Source organism: Zingiber officinale, chromosome 3A (genome assembly GCF_018446385.1).
Source record: "Zingiber officinale cultivar Zhangliang chromosome 3A, Zo_v1.1, whole genome shotgun sequence".
NCBI classification, from domain to species: Eukaryota; Viridiplantae; Streptophyta; class Magnoliopsida; order Zingiberales; family Zingiberaceae; genus Zingiber; species Zingiber officinale.
Window position 1 is genome coordinate 2878051 of NC_055990.1, and position 27091 is coordinate 2905141.

At 35.2% G+C, this 27091-nt stretch overlaps 1 protein-coding gene across 1 annotated transcript; it reads right to left on the reverse strand.

Moving 5' to 3' along the window:
* Window positions 1–1119: 1119 nt before the first annotated feature.
* On the reverse strand, window positions 1120–26364 carry LOC122053464 (UDP-glucose:glycoprotein glucosyltransferase-like). The gene is made up of 25 exons (XM_042615517.1): window positions 26359–26364; window positions 26225–26293; window positions 22073–22161; window positions 21821–21983; window positions 20624–20758; window positions 20436–20541; window positions 20264–20358; window positions 20062–20174; window positions 19769–19979; window positions 16433–16501; window positions 16216–16361; window positions 15712–15813; window positions 12571–12718; window positions 10748–10935; window positions 10535–10623; window positions 10126–10463; window positions 9948–10043; window positions 5866–5930; window positions 4458–4560; window positions 4172–4330; window positions 3921–4061; window positions 3759–3802; window positions 3554–3668; window positions 1652–1804; window positions 1120–1579 (listed from the first exon to the last, which is right to left on the reverse strand). Exons 1-25 carry the CDS (start codon window positions 26362–26364, stop codon window positions 1418–1420), a joined length of 3105 nt encoding a protein of 1034 aa, XP_042471451.1. The 3' UTR covers window positions 1120–1417.
* Window positions 26365–27091: the final 727 nt, after the last annotated feature.

Below are 27091 nucleotides of genomic sequence, written 5' to 3' on the forward strand. Positions count from 1 at the left end.
TTTATAATTTTAAATTTATTTAATTAGTTATTAAATTTAATATAGTCAAGCTTCTTACTAAAACACCAAACTTCTAGACATTTGATTCATTTACCGTCGTACAGAAATTGCGGCGCAACACAAAAAGCAACAGAAATGAGGGGACACATTAATCAGTTTTATTTTACCTTCCTCGTGGGCTCCACACATCACTAATTGGCAATATGTTTACTTGAATCCCGCTTCATTATTATTATTATTATTATTATTATTATTATTTTAAAAAATCAAATCAGGTTTCACCATCGCCATTGTTCTTAGCCAAACACTCTCCACTATGAATTTGTTCCCTCGTACCTAATCTTGTATGAATTTAATATTTAGATTGTAAGGTAAGCTTCATTAAGGTAAAATATTGTTCGATAATAAGAATCATCTTCTTTTAAATATCACTTGGCCTCTCTTGTAATGGAGAGGCTTCTGAGCCAAGTGATTCGGGGATGAGTAGCGATTAATGGGGCCGAAAGGTGGAAGATAATTAACTAGTTTAAGGTGTCAACGAATTAATGGATTCCCGTTCAGAATGTTATTCTGCAGGCACTTAATCAAAGTGGTCAATGATAGTTTTAATTAGTGAATGGAGCATCTATCATTGACAGTTCTGGAAATTTGGGGTCACCAGACGATCTGATCTCCATACATGGAATAAAGTTGGCTGTGGAGTGTACGCAATTAGAATCAATTTAGGGCATTTTGTGAAGTTGGTTATGGTTCACCTTCGACGATAGAGCTCTTAACCACATATAGGCATATAACCGAGCATGAAAAGTAATGTAAAACAAAAATAAGTGAAAATTTACATCTTCAAAACGCTAACTTGTTGCATAAACCATACCTTTGGTGAACCTTCTCTCTTCATTCTCTGCTTATTGACATCAGTCTAGTGATACCAGTAGTAATTTTGATCCATGGATAATCAGTGCTATGATCGTTTAGTGTTCATTTTAGTACTATACATTTTTTCATATACAGCACAAATTACTTTTTAAATGGGCAGTTTGGAGCAGCTGCCTGTAAATTGTAAATTGATTGTATGTTTGGATTATGAATGGGAGGCAAATTTATTCGATTGAATCCCAATTGTTGAAAATGCAATATATATAATCTCATTTGAATACCAACCTTTTACAATATCCTCGACTTTGAGGTTGAAGGCAATGTCAAAATTTTTATGATGGCTTAATGGACAGTTTCTGATGTGATTAATTAGCTACAGAATAATTAAATACGAGATATATCAGAGTGGTAAATCAATGGCAGGAGACGAGTACTAGTTCTTGCAGTTTCCAACTCTAGTTGATCTCAATACTACTGCTTCATTCATGGGCATGTTCCCCTGCTGGTTATCCTATCAAATCACAGAGCATTACCAACCCAATTACAACTCATCTTTTTGATGATTGCTCTGTGAAGTATCAGGCACTGACGACGACGGGGTAACAGTTTCACTTGACTCAACTTCTTCACCTAAAATTCTTGCAGTCACAAGTCTCGCCTCCGCATCCAAATCAACCCACTCGGGAACAATCCTCTTAGCTCCCTGTATGTGATGAAGGTTTATAAATGAAAAATGAGTTGGACCTGAAAAGTTTAAAGTTGGAACATTTCTAACCTGTAGCTTTGGCTCTTTGGTCATTGGATTATTACAGAGGTCGATGGTCTTTGCTCTTGCCTTAGTTGAATTTCCGCACCAAGATTCACACCAAAGCCATTCTTGGGGAAGAGAAAATATAGGCACAGTGTGCTGGGCATAGTTTGGAAGATCCTGAATTGCCAGAAGTGATGCTTAGTTGGCAGTTAAATTATTATGACATCAAACATACAAACAAGAAAAATATAAAACTCGTGGCACATATAGAGACAGTGCAAGATTTACATGTCGTATTCAGATTTTCCAGATCTAAAATTATGAAATATAAATTTCTAACTAGAATATGCATAATTGAACAAGAGGATACTAAAGTAAAATGCAGAGCTATGATTTACGACCCAATCACTTGAGAAAGTGACACAAGGCTAATATCTATTGTAGAGCAATTACCCAAATCAAGTCACTAATGTTGAGAATTGCATAAATCAAGCCTTTCTGAAATGCCCAAATCAAGTTTCTCCCATTTCTTAAAAGTAAAATGTCATCCACTGTTTCACTAAAAATCTTGAAGAAGTTCGCAATAGCATATGTAAAAAAGGCAAACGGTCATAATTTTATAGGTATGTTTTTTTCAACTTTAAAAAGGCAAGTTAACTATTTCCATTCCATCAAGCAATTTGGTCAAATAGCTTGATGGACTGAACTTGGAGTATTCCATCCAAATAAGTTGTTTTATCTTACAACTTGGCAAATAGAGTGACACTCTCAAGTTGTTTGAAGAAACAATTAATGAACTGAAATAATACAACAAAATAACAAGAAAGAGAAAATTTTCCATTTAATTTTATAGGTAATTTATTTTAATTTTAGAACATAAAAATTAGCTAATTTTCTTTTATCAAGATGTTTGGTAGAACAGATTCATCGAATGGAATTGTAAATATTCAGCTTCAATTTATTTCTTTTAAAAAGGAAAATAGCAAATAATTAAATAAATATTTATGTTAATTTTTAAAAATGAATTATTGCAGTAGTCAAGTTGTTCAGTAAAACAATTCCATATACAGTGATGAGAATTTCGGTCCAACAAAAATGGAAGGGTCTAACATGGGAATACCGGGAAAAAGGCCTGATTTGGAAATTTAACAAGGGTTTGGATAATTTCTTTATATTACAAGTGTGGTGGGAAACAAAGTCCAATTGGTGTTATGGAGAAAGAAGGAAAATGCTAAATTTAGGAAAAAATGAAATTTAAATATAGCACCAGGCAAGTATAGGTCATTCTAGTAAAGATGCACAAGCAAAAATAGAATCATGAAACAAGTTTAAATTACTGATGGAATGATAGATAGAGGAAGATATATGAAGAAATCATCAGGAAAATGAAGTGGGGTTTGAAAGGTTCACTTTGCCAAGTTTATTTGTTAGTATCATCCCCAGTAGACCCAATGGTGGAATCAGATAAGTTCAAATAGTCAGAATAAATGATCTAACTTGTTGATTATCATGAAAATTTGGTTTTACAATAAAAGTCTTAAATTTTACCAACCAATTGGTTGTCATATTTCCAAACGACTTAGGATGATTGAGTTAAATTTACCATGATTTTACACATCTACCATGTTCTTTGTTCTATCTACTTTAATGTAATGACAGTCGGTCTCTAGCACTGTTCTCGGAAGATGAGTAGGGAAACTGGAGGTGACTAAATCTAATGTTGTAGTGGCACGAAAAACATAAATAGGAACTGTAAAATTTAGCCTCCTCAATGCATTACTGAAAAGACTAAGATGCTTTAGAAAAGAATTCGAGAATGGACAAAGTGACAGGTCAAAACAAATTTGATGCCAATATGGCAACTTTCTATTTTACATAAAACCAAGGCTCAAATCTAATAAATGAAAAGATAACATAAATGATTACCTGGTCAAGATTAGAAAGACTGTTTGGATCTTTGCTAAGAGTTTCATAGTAAACCCTTAGGGTATCTCCAGCAGCAGTTTGTCGCAATTTCATCAAATCAACAACATATAAAGCACTGTTGGAACATCATTAATCAAAGAAAAATAGAATAAGTAGGATTCTCACAGCAGGATTCATTGGCAAAGGCCATAAAAAATTACTTTACCTAATATGATAAGGTTTTCCACGTAAATGGTCCCTCCAAAAACCCTTAACAAAAAAATTTTTAAAAATAAAAAGTCAGATGTTGTGCGTCCCTAAGAAACTAATCTAGCAAGAACACTCTTTGAGATATAAACAACTAGGCAAATAAAATAAAAGAACGAACTTGTCTCCAGAAGCGATAGCCATCCATCTCTTTGTTATTGTCACAAAATGGCGTATATGCAAGAGGTCTTCCTTTTAGATCCATGTCATAGAGATCTCCCATATCTGCTCTTACAACTTGATCTGCGTCCACAAAAATTACCTGGATGGAAATACCATAGGAAGATGCAGTTTACTTAGAGTGGGATTATTCCCTACGAATATAAGCACAACTTGAGTCAATATTGTAGATACCATGACTTACACAAGTACCTTTTTAAGTGAAAGTGGAAAAATAACATCAAGAAATAAGATTTTGTAGGCCCAGATAATCCGTTGCTTCTCTTTCTGTTTATGCAGCCATGTTGGCCACTTGTACGTGATGAGTTCATATTGGAACCCATACTCTTGAGCCATGTGAGGTATGACATCCTGCATAAGAAATGATATTAATTATCAATATAGAAGATTCAATTATGCAAGGCTCTATAAGGTCAGAAGGGTAGAAGTTAGAAAAAAAAGAAACAAAAAAAGAAAAAAGAAAACAGTACAAACATACCTTAAATTGAGGAGAAAGATAGTTTTTAATAAACCAAAATTTTACTGGTCTTTGAGTGTTCTTGAGAACACTCAATATCATAATCTTCAGGAAGCGCTCATACCTACAAAAAGGTGATATTTTTAGGCTACTATAATAGATTCTTTTATCTCAAATAACTAGCAAAGCTTCTTCCAAATAGAAGGGATTTGCCAAAGGGTAAGAAATGTAACATTGCTAATCTTTATCGACCTTATGCAGCTTGGCATGGACCACTGGCAAACAAGTCTTTAGATGCTTAGTGAAAGTAACAAAAAAAGAGAGCTCATTTACATTCAGAAAGAATTTTCTAATGACAAAGAGACAGTATACTTCAGAAAGAAATATTTGCTTAAAGCTCTTGGATGGCACTCAATAATCACACAATCTAGTTGTTACAAAAGAAAGTAGAACAAGCACTAGGAAGGACAGAAATTGCAATAGTCAAATAGTTAGTATACTAGTAACCAAGGTTTAAAAATCTCATTCTGAGACAAGGCTTCAGTCCCCAGCTGGACGAAACAGTTGTGTGCCATTTTGGCAAATGTTTCAGTGCTTATCTGGATAGAACAGTTACATGCCGAAGAAGGGTTTAAAGTATTGTGGAAGTTATCACAAGAATGGCAAAGAACTCATCGTGCCGATGCAGTCACAAGAAAGAAGGGTTTCAAGTAGAGCATGTTAAGGACAAATTGCAAGGAAGAACCACAAGGCAATAATCATGTCATGCATGCCAGTAGTCCTCTAATACATAGCTATTTATTTCAGAAAAGGCATAAATTATCGTGCGGCAAAACCACATGCACGTGTGTCAAACATTCAGAAGCTAATTAAACGTAAGCTCCATTTTGAATAGATTCTTTGCTAATGATTCTTGATGGACAACCAGTGGATTTTGAGTCCAGTTAGATATAATTAAGATTGAATTTTTGGCATGTCAACGACAATAAATGATACCTCAACATAGTTATTAATGAGATGTCAATAACATAGAAAAAAATAGAGAATCTAACAGAATACTAGCATGCACGGATTTGTGGTTTTCAAATATTTCAGTTTAGTTCATTAAAACAATCAAACTAAATACTAAATTTGGCAATTAAACTTGAACAAAGATAATGATTAAGACAGTCTTTTAAAGTTTCTTCCATGATCAGCATCGATTATTTTAATAATAAACTCAATCTACATGGAAGCATGGAAACAATATCTCATAAACCGAGTAGAGAGCTGATATCGAAAGATGTGTTTTAGAAAAGAAATAAACTAGCAGAAACATTAAGGAGTAGCTAAAATCTGCAAGAGCAACTGACAGACCATAATAGTAAGACACAGTTTGACAAAACATTTTTCTTTTCAACGATAATGGAACAACAGAGGCATTACTCACAGATGTCCTGAAGCAACTGAGAATATATTGATTGTTTCTCCTTGTCTTCCACCATGCTTGTGATCCTGAGAAAATTCAAGGGTTATGAACTTATTGCTTATTACTTGGGTGGTGGAAATAGAATTTATACTAAAACCAGTGAACTCAACAAAGCCACAGGCTTATAAGAAAGTATCAGGTAGAGGAGATACATAAAACAAAAAAATTAGAGAAACAGTGATCATGAAGCATCATCTCTGCAGATTTAAATTGTTGGGCATTGTCTATATTGATGGTTGAACAAAGATACTAGTCGGTACTCATTCAAAAAGTTAAATTTATCCAGTAATGACATCATTGGAGGAAACTCTTAAGATTAGCAGTAGGAGACTAGGTTTTCATTTTATCTTCAATCATAATTCTTTATATGAGTGCGCAACTCAAACAGGTTCACTGAAGAAGCTCAGTGAAGCTCAAAAAGAAAAAAGAGACCAGCACGTATTCATAAAGTTGAGCTTCACAAATTCAGTCTGACCTCAGCTGACATGGATATAGGGTTAGTAATCTCAATAGACTGAGCTTTTCTCATAGACAAGCATGAAACCAAACTCATAAAAGCTTGTTGAAACCATTCAAAAACACAAAAGCATAAATGCCTCTATCTTCAATGAGCACTTCTAAACCCCAAGGACTCTTCTCCCTCACAGAAGCATAATGCTCTGTTTAATCCAAAGCACGGATGAAGAACGGAAAGAAATCAACGGTGGAAAACTATCCTCACAGGAAGGGAAGAGAAAGACGAAGGAAAACAGATAAAAGAAGGAAACAAAAAAAAGATGGGAGGGAAAGGACCGCTGGAAGGAAGAAGCCGAAGAGGGAGATGATCGGTGTTGAGGTTGGGGCTTTTCTACCGGACACCGGCCGCCGATTATCTCATTCTACCCGCCGCACCACTCACCCAAAGGATGATGAAGTAAGCCATGGTATCAGCCTAGAAGGAGACCCGTGGAATGTGCATGCCCGGTCTTCTGGGCATCTTCATCATCTTCCACAACAGTGCTGATCTCCTGCAGCATGACATGACCATGCTCCTCTCGCGCACTCCCTAACTCCGACTCCAAGAGCCCAGATCAATTTTCCAGCTGCCGCGATGCAGATGCGTAGGCACACGGCTAAAGCCCTGATGAAGGCAACAAGCAGAGCCACGTACATGCAGACAAAGTAGGGGAGCAAGACCAGGCCAAGGATTAGGACGACAACCATCACCAACTAGACCAGGACAAGCAAGGCGGACTCTGGCAATGGGGAAGTTAGCTTGGTGTTGCAGGTGGAGTGCTTCGGCGAGAAGTCCAAGGAGAAGGCGATGGAGATCTTGAGGTTGCACGCAGTGGCGTGAAGGAGATTGTCTCACCTCTGGTTTCTGTCCGATTTCGAGGGGACAAAAAAAGGGATAAAAATAATCAACGATTTGAAATCCGTCCATCAGTTATTTTTTTTGATATGTAAACAGGAGAAAGGATCTTGACTCTCGTGCAGTCCGTCCTTTTTCTAATCCACGCTTCAGAGTAAACAAGCCATAATGCCTCCTATGAGGGAGATGAAGGTCTGCCTTCTCTGCCTGCACAATGATACAAGCAGAAACATTATTTCATAATTACAAAAGTTTGCAAGTGTCTCTTCTTTCTTACTCTATGGTGATGAAGCTTAAGAACATCTAGTGTTTTTGTATTCTGGACTTTCCTGCAAACTACATTCATACACAGAAATTTGCTGGCTCTTACAATGAGTCAGAGGATGCGCTACATCTGATCACCACTGACCTCTAGCAACCTGTCTACTCTCTACCGCAACCTAGGTGGTTTCTCCTCCTTAAGTTCTTTGCTTCAACGATCCCTCTCCCACTGCAATAACCAATATATTTTCTCTCGTGCCTTGCTTGTCCCTGCTCCTTCCTCAGTTCAGCGCAATCTCTTCTTTAGCTACCAATTCATTCCTATTCATCTGCTCCTGAGCCTGCATATGAGCAGTACATAGTAGTTCACTACTTTTAACTTAGTCTTGGTTATCCTCATCTTCTTTCTTAGCAGCCAAACTAAGATGACTTTTCTTGCCTCACAACAGCCTCTTCTTGTTGTTGATCCTCTTCTAGCATCATGCCAATCCTCTTTAGCTACTATCCAAATCTAAAAGTGCATTATACCCAACTTCATCTTATTCTACTGATTTATTGTAATACTTTGGAAATCATCTCTATTCTAGTTATGTATCGGATATGCACTGTCATCTAATCCAGTGAAGAGCTGAACAATAAGTTACCTTCTTGCACTATTTTTCTTTTGAAGGAAACATTTTTGTTCTAGTTATGTATCGGATACACACTGCCATCTAATCCAGTGAAGGGCTGAACAATAAGTTACCTTCTTGCACGATTTTTATTTTGAAGGAAACATTTTTGTTCTCAGTTTGCTATTCTTGCAAAGATTTGAATTGTGTTATCCAATTTTTCTCCAAAACCCTCATGTGCTTTACTTTTTTCTCTTTCTTCAATCTATTAGTTGTTATTGTATCTATCTTTGTTCTGATTTTACTTCATCCGTTTTCTCATTGTACTTTCTCTTTATCAATGTGCTAACCTGAGATTGAAGGGATGGCACCGGTGTGCTCCGCTAAAGTTTAATTTCACTGACACGAGGATATTATGTGTTAAATTTCACTATGGACATGCATTAATCCACATTATCTAGTTTATGAAACAAAGAGGAAAAACATAGAATCTATGCTACAACTTATGGAGAATTAAAGGTATTCAGATTATAAGGTTATTGATGTAATGGGTTTAGTTCCAGATTTAATGTTTTAGATTTAGGGTTTTATCATGCATCCTATAAATACAATATAAATCAATAAGTTTTTCTTATCAAGATATGACAATATAATAAATTTTCTCTAGAATTAACACATTCTAGTAAAATTAGTCTATGTTCTTAACACTATCACACTATACAGATGCTTGCTCCGGAATATGACCAGAAAATTTTGCCATGAACAAGCAAAAAAAAAATGGGAAAAGGCCTTAATAAGTCATCCTAACACTCCAATGTTGGTATGCCAACTATATCTATGTCCCTAGATAATATTTATCAGATAAACATTGTATCTTAAATCCAGCTAGGGACAAGGTTTTGCAAGTGAGAGTGAATAGGAATTTAGTTAAACATAAAATTATATTATCTATGGTTCACAACCCTTAAGCCTCTATAGCTTCTAAATTCAGATAGGTAATTTGGAAGCATAGTTCTTTCTTCCAAACACTTGTGTCTCATTCTCACCAATTCTCTTATTTTCCCTCTTCCACTGGTTCCTACTACTCTGCACCAATAACTGGCACAATTATATGGTAATTGTATGAATTGCAAAAATACTTTCAACCAACTAAAATAGCATATAAAATGACAGGCATAGATGCTTTTCTGTAGAGCCATTAAATATTACTTGTTACATCATACTTCATTCTTGTAATTAGAGCCTTAAGAGGTGAGTTAATAACGAGCAATGGTGTGAGAGAAAGTGAAGGAAGACCTTAGAATAAAAAAGACTTCATAATATTAGTTCAGAGCTAAGATATTTGGAAGGGAATGGACAGGTGTATCAAGAAAAAAAAGGCCAGCTATGTACAAAAAAAACAGAGAGAAGAATTGCTTTTTGATAATAGTATTTGGGAGCATCCCAATTATTTGTCTTGCCCAACCAAATGCTAAGAAATGCAATCAATTTATTACTGCAGTGATGGACACTATACCAAAGAGAAAACATGCAGATAAAAATTTATAAAAAATGTTGAGATACATGGTGTTGATGCTCGTGTTGATGCTCAAGTGCATCAAGCTTGGGTAAGAAAATATCCACCAGAATTTACTGAGAAATTAGTATAAGATCTAGCAAATAATTAACAGTATAAATGCCATGAAAAATGAGACTCTAGTATGCTGCATTGAACAATCCTCAAGCAAGATACAATACAACATCAGGAAACCCCTGAAAACTTGGCAAGAAAACAGTTGTAACCTGTAACTCAGAGAAACTTTGTAGAAAAGATAACTTACAGGTCTAATCTCGTCCTTCCTCCTTGGTAATCCACCACTGCCAATAAATCCAGTTGCCCATTTTAATATATTTGCATTCCATTTATTTTCATCATCCTGCATATATGACAAAAGAAATGAATACTAATAATGTCCATTGTTCAAGAAGAAACTTGGGGTTGCTTAAGAAACCAAATACTTTTCTCTTCTGTTCCATGTGATCATCAGAAGCACTCAAAAGCTCCTCATGCTCCTTCCCTCTTTTCTTAGCTACCCCCAAGTGTACGACTTTACCCCTCAAATCATTTATTGTAATAAGTAGTGCAGATGAGCTTTCATCTCCATTTTCTTTCAGCACATATAGGTCTGCACTTCGACCAGGAGCAAGCTGTAGATACCATACCCCAGGAGAAACTTTCATTTGCCAGTACCCTAAGTTGGCCATAACGAGTGTATCTACCAAGTGGGGCACTCTCTTGGTACCAAGTATCAACTGAAGCCCTCGAGGTGGATCATGGTCCTTTTCAGAACAATGGCCTACAATAAAATCAATTATATTTTACCTTGATACCCATAAATAACTAATGAGATGCAGAAAAAAATTATACCAGTCAGAATGAGAGCTTCAAGTTCAAACACAGCCTGTAATGTCCTCAAATCACCCAAGTTTTCCAGCAGAATATTGTCCAAGTCGTGACTAAGGAAAATGAACAGATGATGTATCAGATAAAATATGAAGCGGCAATATATGACCATGTGGATTGGTAAAGGTAAAAAGGTATAGAAAAGCTCCTAAAGGTTTTTGCAAGAAAGCAACGTACATGGCAACAACTGGCTCAACAAGCCATGGCTCAGGAACATCAAGGTTCATTGTGAGGGTTTTCGACATCGGCATATTAGAAAAGAATGCTTTGGGACCATTTACTGAATAATCAACGGCACTAAAATCATCCAATGAAGGGACTACAAACCGATAGTAGTTCTTCAAAGGGATGTCTGCAAGAGAACTCTGCAACATCATAAAAGTGATGCATTTAATGTTCAGTATAATTTATACACATTTCACAAAAGTCCAACTAATTAGTAAAAAAAAATGACAGCCCGATGCATGAAGCTCCCGCCATGCAGGGTCCCGGGGAGTCCAACTAATTAGTATTTACATCAAATTCATTCATATAATATAGTCTATATCAAGGTAAAATATTGTCCCATGTTCGGTTTCCAATGGGTGAAACATTACAATGTTGGCATGGTGTAGTTTCAAGCTTCAGCACGCTTTCAAAGTGTAACAACTTAAATGAGTTTTAATCTTACAATTTATTATACTCAGCTTGTTTGCCTCCAAATGTAAACTATAGCAATTAAAAAGTTAATTAAATTAAAATTCTAGGGAAAAAGGTTACAAAAGTATAACAAACTTCTCAACTAATAGTTATGCTTTACAAATACCAAATGCTTGGAATCAGGACATATATTCTTTTAGCATCCTAGTGAGACCACAACCTTATAATTTGTGAAGACAGAAAATAAATAATACTCCTACGACATCTGGTATTGGAACAATTTTCTCAACTCAGTTAACTACAGAAGGTTGATTTAACTCGAAGCATATTGATATATCTTGGTTTTTATGACTCTAATGTCATTTCTTTTGGTGTTGTTAATGGTGTGTTTGATGCTTGGCTTCTTCCTTTATACTCTCTGCTTATAGTGTTTCATTTCCTCAATCAGCAGACAGATTCAAAAGATAGTCATGTGAATCCCTTTGTTTCACATAAAATAATTTCTGAATTTCTAAATGTTTGGTTCAATTGAAAATCATGGTCAACAGAAAAATTAGTTTTGGTTAATGGAAAATAGACTTATTTTTGAGGAAAATGACTTCCTCTATAAAGAACAGGAATTATTTTACTAAAAAATATAAGCATTAGAAAATCAAAAAAGTATTTTCTTGGAAAATATTTTCTGAGAAACATAGTCACCAATCTTGGTATGACCAAAACTGTACAAACTGAGAGACCCTTTTTTTGGTCAGTTATCAACACAAACAACATTCTTACATTTACCCTGTAGCACTGTATCAGTATTGATCGACAACAGAAATGACATATTTGGATTGTGCACACCGATACAATTGACTCTTTAAACCATTATTTATAAATAAACACAAAGCTACCGCTCAGCTAGATAAACACAGATATTTTGGATCAAATTAGTAATAAAACTTAATATAGGACCTTTTAATAGTTCTATAAGAGACTCAACTAGGAAGTTGATCAAGAAAAATAAAATGAGGGCAACATTTGATTGTCTCCTCCCCTTCTTTCCCTCATATAATGAGTCAATTTTTGTGTTTAGTACTGACAAGGTTGGATCCTACTAAACACTAGGGCCTTTCAATCTCAATGTCAAAGTAGGCCTACTAGACATTGCATTCATATTGCTATACAAGTTGTTTACCTGAAATTATGGTAAAATATATCTAGCTAGTACTTCTAAATAAAGGCAAATAAAAAAATATTAATCAGCAATTAATAAGCTTGTGTGCTGAAGTAAATGAAAATAATTCCTCCAGTTAAACAGTTTATTCTGAAATTCAGTAACTTGAATATCATATAACACAACATAAAGGCCACAAACTTACAATTGGATTTAGAATTATTCTCAAGCTTGGTCGAACACATTTCCACAGTACATGTAGAAGCGGAGTAAGCTTCTGTCCTGAGGGACTAAGAGGATCAATAACTGCATCTATATGTATGCTGGAATTTCCATTGTTCAGATTGACAGCACTGGAAAATAAACTAAAATCAGGAAAATTGATACCTAAGCTAAAAATAAATAATTAAATCACCCCATATGACCTTTAGGTTATCAATCTAATTTCTTCAGGAAAATGGTTATGAAATTAACTGAAAATACGAGCAATTCAACAACTTGTCCTTGACTTTACAGGAATCAGAGAATAAATAAAACCATAGTAATCTCTCTTCCTAAATTGATTGTTAAACTCCATTGCAAGTATGTATATGAGGTTTGCATTCACATTCACAATATTTAAAGACAGCACATTGATTAATTCTTTCATTTTATAATTACAGTTGGCAATCTAGTACCATTCTGCTGCCAGAAAATAGATTATTCATATTTCCATTGTCAAATTAACTCCAGCTTACCTGTATTATGGTTAAATGTATTATTGCTCAGACTTGTAATTTCACTCTAAAGCATAATACTTAAAAACATAATAAATTATAATATAATTGACTGGCGACTAATGAAAAATGTTGCTTTAACACTCTGAAACAATATCAACTCTTGTGTGGCTTGCCACAACAATAGTAAATTGTCATACTAAGTGACTCCATAAACATACGAGGAATCTGATCTTCATAAGGTGTTGGTGATCTTTTTGTAGATACAAAAAATCCAAGTGACATGATAGAGAACTTTAATGAATTTATTTAGTTCTTGAAAAGTTGAATTCTTCCACTATATAAATAGTTATTTGATTATCACAATACATAGTTCATTGAGTAATCCTGATCCACCTGATCCACATCATCTCACAAGCAGTATGTTACCGTCTTTATATTTGGTGTAATCACTAGAGCAGGAGATAACTTAGAGTTTGATGATAATATGATTTCCCCTAAAACTTTGTTGGCATACCTAGCTTCCAAATATGCATATACAAATATATATAGCAGGTGATGCCTTTTATGTGATTGCACATCAGGACAAAATCATCAACATAAACCTATCTTATTCAGACTTGACTATGAGTCTCTAGCACTAGTGTGGCTCTAAGTGTTCAATAGGAATATTTATAAAGATTTTTGCACTCGATCAATAGAGATGTTGAGTATCCACTCAGAGAATCATGGTGGGAATGTAGGCGTCCAATATAGGTACGCAAGGGGTACAGGAAGAGTCCAAGTGGTATGCAACACAGGCAGAGACAAGTGGAAAAAAAAAAAACTAGAGTGCTTTAGTACCAAGTTAAAAGGTGTATTGTTAATTGATTATGCATGTAAAATATAACACAAAACATAATACTCATAACTCATAAGGTAACTAACTGCCCATAGAGACTAATGATAATACATATTTAATTTAACAATGATAAAGGACAATATAGGACACCTGTTCCATGCGGGTAATATGTTCTAGCCTTACAGGTATTGCTGGTTGGTTCACTTATTGTTCCATTGTCACCAAAAGGACAGTATAAATAGTTCTTGAGAGTTGAGTTGAGAGAAACCCTAGACCCTAGTGGCCATCCCCTCCTCTTTTTACATCTCTGCAGTTTATTTGTTTCATCTGTCCAAAACAGCCATGATATTGATCTCTTTGAGCAGCATGTTTTTTCTTCTATTTCTCCTTTTTTATATCTTTTGGCAGATCATGTCCGCCCATCTCAACAACTGTGCTAGATCATACCTACTGTACCAAGTACAGACAGATTAAACCAAGAAAATGGTCCTACTTATTGAGGTGCCTTTAGAGTATCCAAATTTAAGCAACTACATTGTTTATCAATGTGAATAAACATCATAAGGTCAAAATTTGTAGATTTATGTTTGTTATTGTATTTCTCTTTAAAAGAATAGTTAATCTGCTCATTAGTTATTTCTATCCTATTATTGTTCGTGTGATGAATTGATCCAGTAATGTTTGGATCAGTTTTGCCGATTCAAAGATCTTTTATGAATATTAGTATTTTAAAAATCAGCCTAGGCAGCCGCCTAGGCGTTAGGTGCTAGCCAAACACACCAAAAACATACTAGTTGGTCGGCCTAGGCAGCCTTGGCATCTAGGCGAGATTAGGCGGCCCTAGGCGTCGGTCGAATCATCTAGGCGCCGTGGAAATAGTGTGCTGGGTTTTCGTGATTTTTGTTAGTTTAGGCTTTTAAATTTAAAGCTCAATTAAAAAAACAACTGAAATGTAACCATTTTATTGTATTGGGCGTAAGTTTTATAAGCCCTAAACTTTGGTCCAACAAGAAAATCAATTAATTGGCTTGCTCTAGCAACTAGCACCAAACTTCATCTTCATCGTACTGAGTTTGTGTCCAATGATTTTGCATCTGAAGAAGAAGAGGATCACAATGATGATATTGAGTTTGTATCCGATGAAGAACAAATTATTAAAAATTATGGAGAAGTATAATAAATTTATGATATTTTATTAGTCATGTAATTTTGAACTCATTTTAAATTTGATGTTATTGTGTTGAAGTTATAGAATATGATTTATTATGAAATTTATGTTGATACCGTAAAATCCGGCAATCCGCCTCGCGACACCTAGTCCCTGCCTAGGCATTGGTCTGACGCCCGACTAGGGCCTAGCGAATTTTAGAACCTTGATGAATATTAGAACCTTGTTCTGCATTTTGTAGACAAAATGATCCAACATGCTTTCCTTAATGTCTTACTCAAATATTTTCAACAAAACTTAGTAGATTTATATTAAAAAATATTAGATAGCCACGCTATTTATCACTGGTTTTTGCCAGGTTTGGACATTGTTTTGGTATGTTGGTTTTTGTATTGGTAGAAGCGGATCATCTAACAGTTCGCAGTTAACTGGTTGAATTGTCCAGTCAATCTAGTTTTTAAAATATACGGACTGGTAAGAAATATACCAGAATATGAAGCATACTGGCAAATGAAACCTTAATTAACTGTAACAAATCAAGAAAAAGAGCACAAATTATCAGCCGTGGCTCACTTATGTACTAAAGAATTGCATTGAAGATAAAATAATGAAAACACATACCTGTATTTTGCATTCAAAATTTCAAAGCGTGCTCTCTCAGAACTCTGCTCGCGTGTAGACAGTGAGGAGGAAACTAACATGATTAAATCACTATAAAATTTACTGTAAGGAAAAAAAAAGAATTAATCAAGATAAAGAAGACTAAATGAATTCAAAGAATTATCTCTGGATGGAAATCAAATAAATAAATGAAACAATAATAGGATGCCATGAGACTCGGCAGTTTAGGTTCGGTCAACTATAAGAACACAGAACATTGAAAATAAATATATAAATAAATGGAAACACCAATTTGAAATCCAAGTAAAAGAAACACATTGAAAAGAAAATTTGAACAAATATAAATTTGGGAGCATGCACACATGATATAAGCCTCAATTTTGTTGGGGAAAAAAATCATCTGATCAACAAACACACTCAGATCACACACATGATTAAAAGCTATTATATCCACATAATGAGTTTAAGCACCTACAGAATAACTATAAAGTATAGCAAATTTACCTAGTTAGGTAATCAGGGTCAATATCCACCCATTCCACTTTCTCAATAATCTCATAGATGTATTTAGTTCTTCTCTCAAATTCTACAGACTCTAGAAGGCTCAAGTCGTCACTCAGAAAGAGGCTCCCTTCTTTAAGAATAAATATCTGAAACATAAGATTTAGTAGAATGATTTAGAAGAATTAATGCAGAAAAATTAAGAATCAATATAGCTCACCCTTCCATTTGTAATCACAGCATTAGAACCATACTGAAGACCTAATTGCCCACACAAAAGACCTGAGACCTGAATATTTTAAGGTAAATCAGGATACACCAGCAAAAATTCAGATAAACACACAAGAATAAAAAGTAACAATTTCATTCAATAGCAATTAGAGTCCTGTGAGCACAACTTTATCCAATAAGGAAACAGAAAAATATTTAGCTTAAACTTCAATTTATCTTTCAAGCATTATTGTCGACAGGAAGTGCATCACATGCACTGAATGCAAGTCATGTGCTCTAGTACATAATCATTGCATCAATATAAGATCTTGATTGCAAATATAGGTTCATAGCCACCACACCACTGAAACAAACAACCCAAGATAATACAAGGTATGGAAAATCAAGCCCGTGTCAAAATGAATGCAAAACAATAGATGTAAACAAGCTTTATGTTAAAATTGATGAAGGCTTCTAGTACTGTTAGTACTACAGCAAAAAGAAATATTATCTAGTTCCACTAAATATTCTTTCCCTGGCAAATGATAGAAGAACAATCATAAAAAGTATGTTCATTAGTCTAAGTATTCCGGTCAGAACAACCCCAACACTAGTTGGGTTTGCTACTTGTTGTCATTGACCCTTTCCAAGTGTTGGTCAGTGGGGGAAACAATATTTTTTGCTCATGTTGACCTGCATGGAACAGTTTTTCTAAACCACCATCAAATTTGCAAGTCAACAACAAACATGAAGCATATAGCATATGCCTGCTAGTCTTATATAACAATATGTAAGATGTGGAACTATATTAGGTCTAATAAAAGATTCAACAAATCAATAAAGATCAAGCTCCTTACAGTACCTTTTCTTGATGCTTGTGGTGTGGTGTATTCCCTTTTTGGACACTCAAGTTAGGAGATACCACTTTGTTAGTTTGAAAATATAATGGAGTTTAATTTGAAAAAAAAAAAAACTATGTGGCAGTTTGGAGAGCTGGACGTGCTTTTCAGAATGCAGAAGAGGAAACTTGTATATTTCATTCCAAATTCATCTTTATGCTATTCATTAATTCAGTTCTAACTAACCTAAATACTAAATTTATCATGGTATCTGAGACTTAAACCCAACATCTGGTGATCATAAAAATAGAGAACATCTCCACCTTTAAACATCTAGTGCAACAGGATACAAACTTTGCAATAATGAGTGTTGTCCATATATTAAACATAACATTATCTAAGAATTATGGAATAAAACATCCTTTTCCATGCAATTTTCTGAAATTGCAGTACGAAGTTATCTACTTATCTTCAGAAACATAAATCTCATCACTTGTTTAAAATTCAAGCTATGTTTGGAATAGGGAAGCCTAAAATAAATTTCCTTCTAATAAACCAATAGGCCATGTGAGACTATTTTATCCTAACATTACCTACTCAAGATGGAGCATACAAACTGATCGTGCCAAGATTGTCATGTAAAAATAGAAGAACAAGTTCAGTGACTTGATGAAGATATCAACAATTTCTTCTTGAGAAGAGTAGAATAAATCCCTCACAACACCACTTAAATTTAAGATGGCACAGAATTTGAAGTCTATAAATAGAGAAGGAAATTTTTGAATGGATTACAGATGAAAGAGAAATTAGAGTTTCAACTGACTCTAAAAGATATAAGAGGAACTATATATTGGGAAACAGAGTAAATCCACTACAAAAAAATTGAGAAGAAAAAGAAAAGAGTAAATTCTTGTTAAATATACTCGGAAGAAAAGAAAAAAAAGACTTTGAAATACAGGACACAAATCAAACGGGTCACTGTATGCAGTAGTCAATTCAAGGAATAAATATTGCTGAGAGGTGGAGAAGAGGAAGAAGAAAAAGAGACAATGGAACTGTAAAGCGTGGATGGGAGTTCATGTTCCATTGGACTACCCATGAGTTCTCTCTCAAAGGCGAAACAATGAAGAATATCATGAGATGAACAAAAAGTAAAACATAGAACTCTGACAAGTTGACAGGAAAAGAGCAATTGAATATTTAGTCTATGATTACTTGGATGGAAAATGGAGAGAAAGTGAAAAGATATACGATATAATAGAGCAATTGAATATTTAGGCTATCTTGCAGTTGTCTAAGTTGATTCCACGTGTCAATCAACTAGTACAACAACAACAACAACAACCAAGTCTTTTCCCACTAGGTGAGGTCGGCTGTATGAATCCTTTTACGCCATTGAGCTCTATCTCCTATTATATCATCATCTATATTTAAATAAATTTTATCTTGTTTTATTGTTGCTAACCAAGTCTTTTTTGGTCTTCCTCTTCCTCGTTTTATATGCATGTTTATCATAGTTTCACATCGCCTAACTGGAACATTTATTGGTCGTCTAAGTACATGTCCATACCATCTTAAACGTGTCTCTCTGAGTTTTTCCTCAATAGATGCAACTCCTACTTTCTCTCTAATGCTCTCATTTCTTATTTTGTCCATCCTCGTATGTCCACACATCCACCTTAACATCCTCATCTCTGCAACTCTCATCTTCTGCTCATGTGCTCGAGTCATAGCCCAACATTCAGCTCCATATAACATAGCAGGTCTAACTGCGGTTTTATAGAACTTACCTTTAAGTTTAAGAGGTACTTTACGATCACATAAAACACTCGACGCTCCCCTCCATTTCACCCATCCTGCTTGTATTCTATGTAAGACATCTCTCTCAATCCCTCCATCATTTTGTAAAAATGATCCTAAATATTTAAATCTCTCGGTTCCAGGCAACTCATCCTCTTCTATCTTAACAATTGTTTCATTACTTCTAATATTGCTAAACTTAAATTCCATATATTCCGTCTTTAATCTACTAAGCTTAAAACCTTTCTCTTCTAGTGTTTCCCTCCAAGATTCTAGCTTAGCATTTACTCCTTCACGTGTCTCATCTATCAAAATAATATCATCTGCAAACAACATGCACCACGGTACTGTGTCTTGAATGTGTGCAGTGAGTTCATCCATAATTAATGTAAAAAGATAGGGACTTAGAGCTGATCGTTGATGTAACCCTATCTTTATTGGAAATGCTTCAGTTACTCAACCTGAAGTCTTTACTCTGGTCGTTACATCCTCATACATATCCTTCTACTAGTGTCAATCAACTAGTAGAACAAAAAAATTTGCTTGTGCACAGAACGAGATTGTTATTCATGTATATAAACCCCCAACATATTAAGTAATAGTGAACTATAAATGTGCTTGTTGAAGACCAGAAAAACTAAAAAAGTATTGATGATGAACTACAAACATCATAATGCAAGTAGTTATCAAATCTAATGTAGCAATACCTTCTCGTTCTGCATCTTTGTTTCAGCCACTGAAAAGTCTGAAAATGTTGCATTATAGTGATCGAAAGGAAGACCAAATTTTTCAGCTAATTCATGAACCATATCAGAAAATATGCCAAAATTTTCAGAATCCAGCAAAGGCACTGTCATATATCTGCCCTCGTAGAACGAGCACAGTTCTTCTAAAAAGTCTAAGACTTTTGCCTTGTAGCTAAAACAACAAAGGTATCTGTCAGAATTACATATCAAAGTATTCAAGGGAAAAAATATAAAATTGAGGATATAGGACAGACCTATACAAGGATATAGTTGTGTCAAAGATTTTCATAAAAAGAGAAGCAGGTGAATAAGTAGACTCGGCTCCATAAAGCAATATGCCAACCCGGGCCCTTTTAGATCCTTCTATCTGTAAGAATGAAGTGAGGACTAAACAAGTTTATAATTACATATTTACATCTGGGGCTGAAAGTCATAGTAAATAAGAGGAGTCATGACCAAGTATTTTATCCCTTCATGCAGCAATTCCATCCCAGTTCTTGATGTAATGCTAACGGCAAGAAGATGTGTCACAGGCTTCAAATCATCCATAGCTGCAAATTAAATCAGATAATACTTGTTAACTAGTGATAGAAGCTAAAACAACACAAAATATCCAATGAAAGCATACATCCATGGGAGTGCAAGTAGTTCATATCTTCAAGCATTCCTTTTGTCCCAGCATATGATGAGAATAGTGAAATAAACCTTTTCTGACCCTTAGCTTCGTTTAGTATCTAAATTTCACAGTTACAACTTGAAACCAAGTATTTGGGGAAGGTAAAAAAACAAAACAGTTTTTAAAAAAGAATACAATACCTGTAAATTATAGCGTTGGTAAGCATTCTCAGAGAGAAATTTCTCCAAGACATCTGTTTTTGAGTTAATATGCCCATAATAGACTTGTTCTTGAATTCTGGGGAGTTCTTCATTCATAGCATTTATAGAAGCTTCCTACATGTATATAAAGATGAATAAAAACTCAGAAAAATCATGAGAATTAGTTTCATATAGCAAAAAATTCCAAAGATGATGCAATGAAGACATTTATTGTTTCCAAAAAATTCCTGGTGAGCACCTCTCACCATTGTCCTTCATTCTTCATGCTATTGTTAGTCTGTGTTTCCCTTCCAATTAGATCTCATCTTATAGCCCTTCTTCCTTTCCTCTTCCACTTCCCATAGCCTAAACAATTATGATTGACTCTCATTGTCTCTTTCATTGACAACTGAAACTGTGATTGGCACTACCTAGCCCTACACGTCCTGCTCCAGCAAGAGTGACAAGGGAAATTTTGCTTGTGTTGTCTTGTTCTGTGTTGCAATCAATTGTGTTGTGCAACAACTTAAAATTCCAATCCATGAATAGCCATTTTGAGCCAAGACTATGGAAACAAGGTAAACAAACCCAGAAGAATCCCTCCCCCTCTCTTCACCTCATCACTCCTCTCCATCTCCACCCTCTCCTCTCCTTTACCCTCCAGCAAGCAAAAATATCCTAAGCCTTGCTCAAAAGAACCCAGTTTTTATTTTAGTATAATTTGAGGATTCAGCATGGCTAATTGCGTTGAAATAGCTCAAGCATTGTATGCTATGTAGCTTATGCTACAAACATCAGCGCCATGCTAATTTAGCCAGAAACTCTTAACAACTAGTGAAATCTTCCAAGGATTTCTCTTACCTCTACAGCATATTAAAATAATTAAACATAGTCAAACCAACCAATGTATATAAACAGAACCCAATGCAGAGAACTATCCAAATGCAAAAATTTAGCTTAAGCTTTTTATTTTTTATAATGATAGAGGCATAAAGCCATCCAGATCATTTTTCACTGAACCAACAAGTACAATATCATGATCATCATACCAAGAACTACAGACACGCTAAGTAAATGTATCCTAAATGTTTAAGTTGTAAAACAGTAATAAAGTTCTACCTTGAACTGATGCATATTGAAATAACTGTCGTATCATTCAATTCACAAGAAGATTGTCAGGGTGATATGATGACTAACCTCACTGACTTCGTCATGTACAAGGCCATTCATCAAAAAGCAGCATTCAAGGCTAGACAACCCCAGTTTAAGAACAAAATTAGAGCTCCCTTCAACCTCGTCCTTATAAGTTGACTCCTTTTCAAGCTTTAATAATACATCCTGAGGAGACTTTGTCTTTGATCTGCAGAGACGAGGTGCATATCAGATGCAGCTAACAACCATAAAAGTTAGAGATACTGATTTCTGTGAGAAATAACAAAGTCACTGTACATGAGAGTTTCAACAAATGCCCCTTCAACATCATGCACTCCAACAGTTTTTTCACCCAGAACATCCTCATCCTGCCAGAACCTGCCAACCTATTTAAAAGGAAAAAAGGGGGGGAAATGTCAAATTACTGTACAGTCATAAAGAACAACTACTCCTGTAGATGAACAAATCAATCTTCCACGTTTATAAATTGGAAGTTCCTATTCACAAAACATACATCATTAACAGCAGAGCAACTTACCATAAAATCAACAGAAGCAAACAGGGCATACAGAATTAAAGATATTAGATGCCTGATTCAAATTATGTACCTACTTACTGCAAAATTTAACGTTGATTTTATCAATTAAAAAGCCAAAAGCTTCAAAATGCATATGAGCAATGATTCACATATGAGAGGAAAACTCATCATGCAGAGTCATGCCAAGATGGACCAATTCAAAACACCAAAACATTTTCTTTCCATGATACAGGACTACCACAATTATCAGAAGCTGCCTTGTTTTGGTGTACTCTTGTTTTAAAAACAAGCTCATCGCAAGTGTTGAAGCTAAGAGATTACAAACCCATTGGTTTCACATGAAAAATGAAAATGTCCATATAAATTGATCTTTTCTTTTGAGATAAGTAGTTAGCCAATCGATTTCAAAATGGTAATAGAGCCAGAGCAAGGTTTGGAACTTTCCATTGTCTTTTGCTAAGGTACTCTTGCAGTCTTTATCAACAAAATAGTGTACCTTTATCTCCTTTTTATTCAGACAGTCCATTTCTTAATATGTTTCTGAGACACTTTCAAAGTCAAGGTGCTGAAAAGTTATGATTAATGAGATGAAAGTTCTACAATCTAATGGCAATTGAGAGTTGGTTCCGCTTCCTCCAGAAAAGTTTACTGTTGGTTGCAGATGGATCCTCTCTATTAAGCATTCCACAGATGGTATTGTTGATTAGCTTAATTAGCCCAGTAGCAAATGAGTAGACTCAGATTTATGGTGTTATGGTGTTGGTAACCTAAAAGCTTTTTTCGCTAATGGCCAATATTATCATCACTAATGAAGAGTCCATTGAGATAGTACAATGAAAGATTTACCTCCATCAATACTTCCAAATAATAAATTGGTTAATCTTAAGTCCTTCCTTGGCATAGAGGTTGCTCACTCAGAAGAAAGTATATATATATCATGTTGGTGAAACATTTCTTCCATGGAGTTGGGCTCAACTTGTTTTGATGCGTTGGAAATATAATTTAAGTTAGGTGTTTCTTGTGTCTATGCTACACGCATCAAATGTTCATGGATTTTAATAGAGCACATGAAGCTCGTGGATTTTGTTGGCCCAATGGGATTGAGTTGTGGACTAAGTGATCATGAAGATTGCATGTCTGATAGCTTAGAGGTCTACGCTGATTAGTGATAGAGATTTGGAGAAGCTTAGGCAACTTGAAGACATGGAACATAGATTGAGTGGTAGTGCAAGCTTAGGGAGCTTAACGTGCTTGATGGCTCAATTGCTTGAATCAAATGGTGATGAAGCTTTGGAGAAACTAGAACTCAAAGCATGGAGTGTGGATCGAAGTGTAATTGTGGGGATTGTGGAGCCCATTGCCTTGGAATTTCCTTTCATCAAGTTGATGCACTAGATTTTGAGGAGGAGCTAGGTGGACTAAAGAGTTGAGGCTCAGATTGAGGTGTTTCTCTACATAAGGTTGTTGCACTAGACTCGAAGGAGATTAGTGACTCAAGGAGTTAAAGAACTCAGGCATGAGAGGTATGAGAGATTGCAAAGTGAATCTAATCTTATTGTTTTTGTCATTAGGTGTTGATCCTGTCCGAAGGCGTGAACCTGGAAAGCCGGGGAGGTGACAATTCCGCTGACTGGATGAAGACCTCGCGTCTATCTACAAAACAAAATCAAACCATGGAAGGGTCCTGGCGTTGGCCTCCAACGCCGAGTTAGAAGGAGGAGAGGAAAAAGCGCTAGAGTACTAAGGATAAAGATTTTTCTTTCCTTTTCTCATACCTGGTATGCCCTTTTTATACCTTTTCTCGTGACTCTCCATCTTCTCCTGTTTAATGATATTGATTACCGACAGAGAACATCTTTATCTTGTCTTCTTCTCATTTAATGATAGATGGAGTGTTCTATTTGGTTTTCTCTTTCCTTTATTAATTATCCGTTGTTTCCTTCTCCTATCATTTTATCGATTCATTATGCATTTAATGCCAACGCCATTCTCCGAGCTAGACGGGTGGCCCGCTAAGCTCGGGCTTCCCCCGCTTAGCTTGTTTTCCGTCGACCGGGTTAACTATACTTGTTTACTCGGATGGCCGATCGGACAAGGATCCTCCGCCGGTCGATGAACCTCTTCCCACTCGGATGCAGCCGATCCTTGCTTATGCCCTGGTGTTTACCGTCTTGACTTTGACCTACACCATGACAATTGACTCGTGCCAAGTAGGCTCTTCCTTATCGCCGCAAGTGTGTATCATATTTATATAATGTTCTGATTGCCAAGATAGTGGGATAGCTACCAAGAGTTTAATGGCTGTGAAGCCTTTAAGTGTGAGCTACCTAGGAACTAATTCTATGGACCTTCCTATTGATCATAATGTAAGTTTAGTAAGGGGCAAAAGGAGCCACTAGCTAATCTAGGAATACTAGTCTACCTCACAGTCACTCAATGTGATTCCTAGAAAGCCCATGTTATAACCATTGGATGGTAGCTTTGAGGACTCTATTTTAGTTACATGGTGGTCCAAGAAAGCTAACTGATTTTGCTATTGAGGTCATCTTCAGGTCGAGGGAAACTCTAATATAGATTGAGTAGATTCTCTTACAAATGTACAATCTACATCTAGCTATCACATTCTCATGAACGTAACCTTATTCTTGGAAGAGTAAGAAGCAAAGCGGTAGCAAGATTGAGTGTCAGGCCAGAATACAAATACATGGCCTTAGTAGCATGTGAACTCATTTGGGTTAAGAGTCTAATGACTGAACTAGAACATGCTTCTTCATCATTGTGACAATCAAGTTGCAATGTGTATACCTCAAATCCCATGTTGCGAGAGAGGATAATGCAAATAAAGATTGGTTCCCTTTATGGACGAGAAAGTTCAATCTAAAGAGATTATCACATTGATAGTTCTACCGATCAGTTAGGAAACTTGCTGACCAAATTATTAAGAGTCTAGAATATGTATAAAACAAGGTAGTTATTCAGACTAATTTGATGGAGTGTGATGGGCAAAGGAAGTGTAAATATGTGAAGTAGAAAAGACCCATTTGTAATATTCACCTTTTGTCATAATACATATATAAAGATATAGGAGGCTACCTAGGGCAACTATGAGGAATATTCACTCCCCCCCCACCCCAACCCCTTCCCCTCCCTCCTGCCTCCTCCCCTTGAACCCCAGCTGTTTAACAATCTGCAAGATTTCTGAAGCGAAGTTAAATAAGAACAAAGCTCCAGCAGATAGTGTAAAGAACAACAGGAAATTAGAATGGTTGCAATGGTTTTGATGCAATTGCAATGGTTCAACAAGCACAAGAATATAAGATTTTATCATCCCAATTAAAGCAACTTAAGATATGGCATTATAAATATAAAAATTGATTTCAATGGCCAATCATTTCAACCATGATATGAATAATATTTGGGGTATGAACAAGGGTTCCACCTAATGAAAAGCTCCTAGAAATATTTTATGTTTACTTGGCATACTCTTAACTTTGCTATGTTTCAAACCAATTCATTTTGATTTAGACTTTAAAACTCATGGATCTTTACTGTCGGTGAACCAAGCCTAATGAAATTAACTAGAGCAATTGTGCTGACTGCTGATTTCTAAATTTGTTGCCGAGGACAATCAGTCGAGGCTCAGACTAACACTGTGAACAGTGATTCAGATGGTTCCTATCATTTTTGGCTAAGAACCCAGTCTAGTAAATAAAAATACGAGAAGAGACGTGTCCATATTCCTGAAGGATGGTGTAAACAGATTGAAAGTTAAATTACAACTTTAAGCCTAGCACAAAAGCAATGAGTCATTTATAATTTTAGGAGATTATTTTTCTAGCATAAACTCATGGCAGATCAATGAGTCAGAATGACATCAGAATGATTAACAGTAAAGGACCAGAATGGCATACACTGCTCAAAAACTGAAAAGCCAACTGAGTGTCGTAGTTCTCCTTAACGTACAGGAAGAGGCGTATAATCTGCAAAAAAAAACAACTGAAAAGTCAGAACTAAAGGTAAGTGCAAAAAAAAAAAAAAGGAAAACAGGCATGTCATACAAGTATAAGAAAGAAACAAAAATTATTTTTAACAAGAAAGAGAGAGATTTGAACATATCCTTGTGTACATACAGATCTTTATACTGAAAATTTTCTGCACTCTGTCTAGATTTCTCTACACTATTTGTACCTTTATTAGCTCATTTAATTTTTTTTTCTTCACTCTATTTAATTAAGCTTTTAATTGAACTAAAGTTTGACAATAAGTACTAATCTGGACTTTCTATTAGCTTCTACGAATTATTATAAAACATACTATTTGACAGAAATTTCAAATTGTGGTGTTAAACATATAAAATACTAATTACTTTCAATAATCAAAATTACAAAAAACTAAATATTTGAATATATATATATATATATATATAACAAAATGATCTTTGAATCAGTATGAATTTTGAATTCAAATGTTTATGAGTGATTAGTTCAGAGAGGTAGACCTTTAGTTTAGAAAATTCAAAATGTTAGGACTTACAAAATAAAAGTGGAAAAAAGAACACCTGATCCCTCTTTCTATCATTTGATAAGAGTGGGAGATTTTAAATGGCACTCTGAAAAAAATGAGATTTTGAAAAACTGACACCAATTTAATAAGGATTTCAATTTGATACATAAAAGGTGTCTATACTTAATACACAAAAGGTGTATAAAAACTTTGAATATCTTTGTTACCTTTGTTTTCTCCAATTGTAAAAATGGTACTCATCTTTACATGGCCAA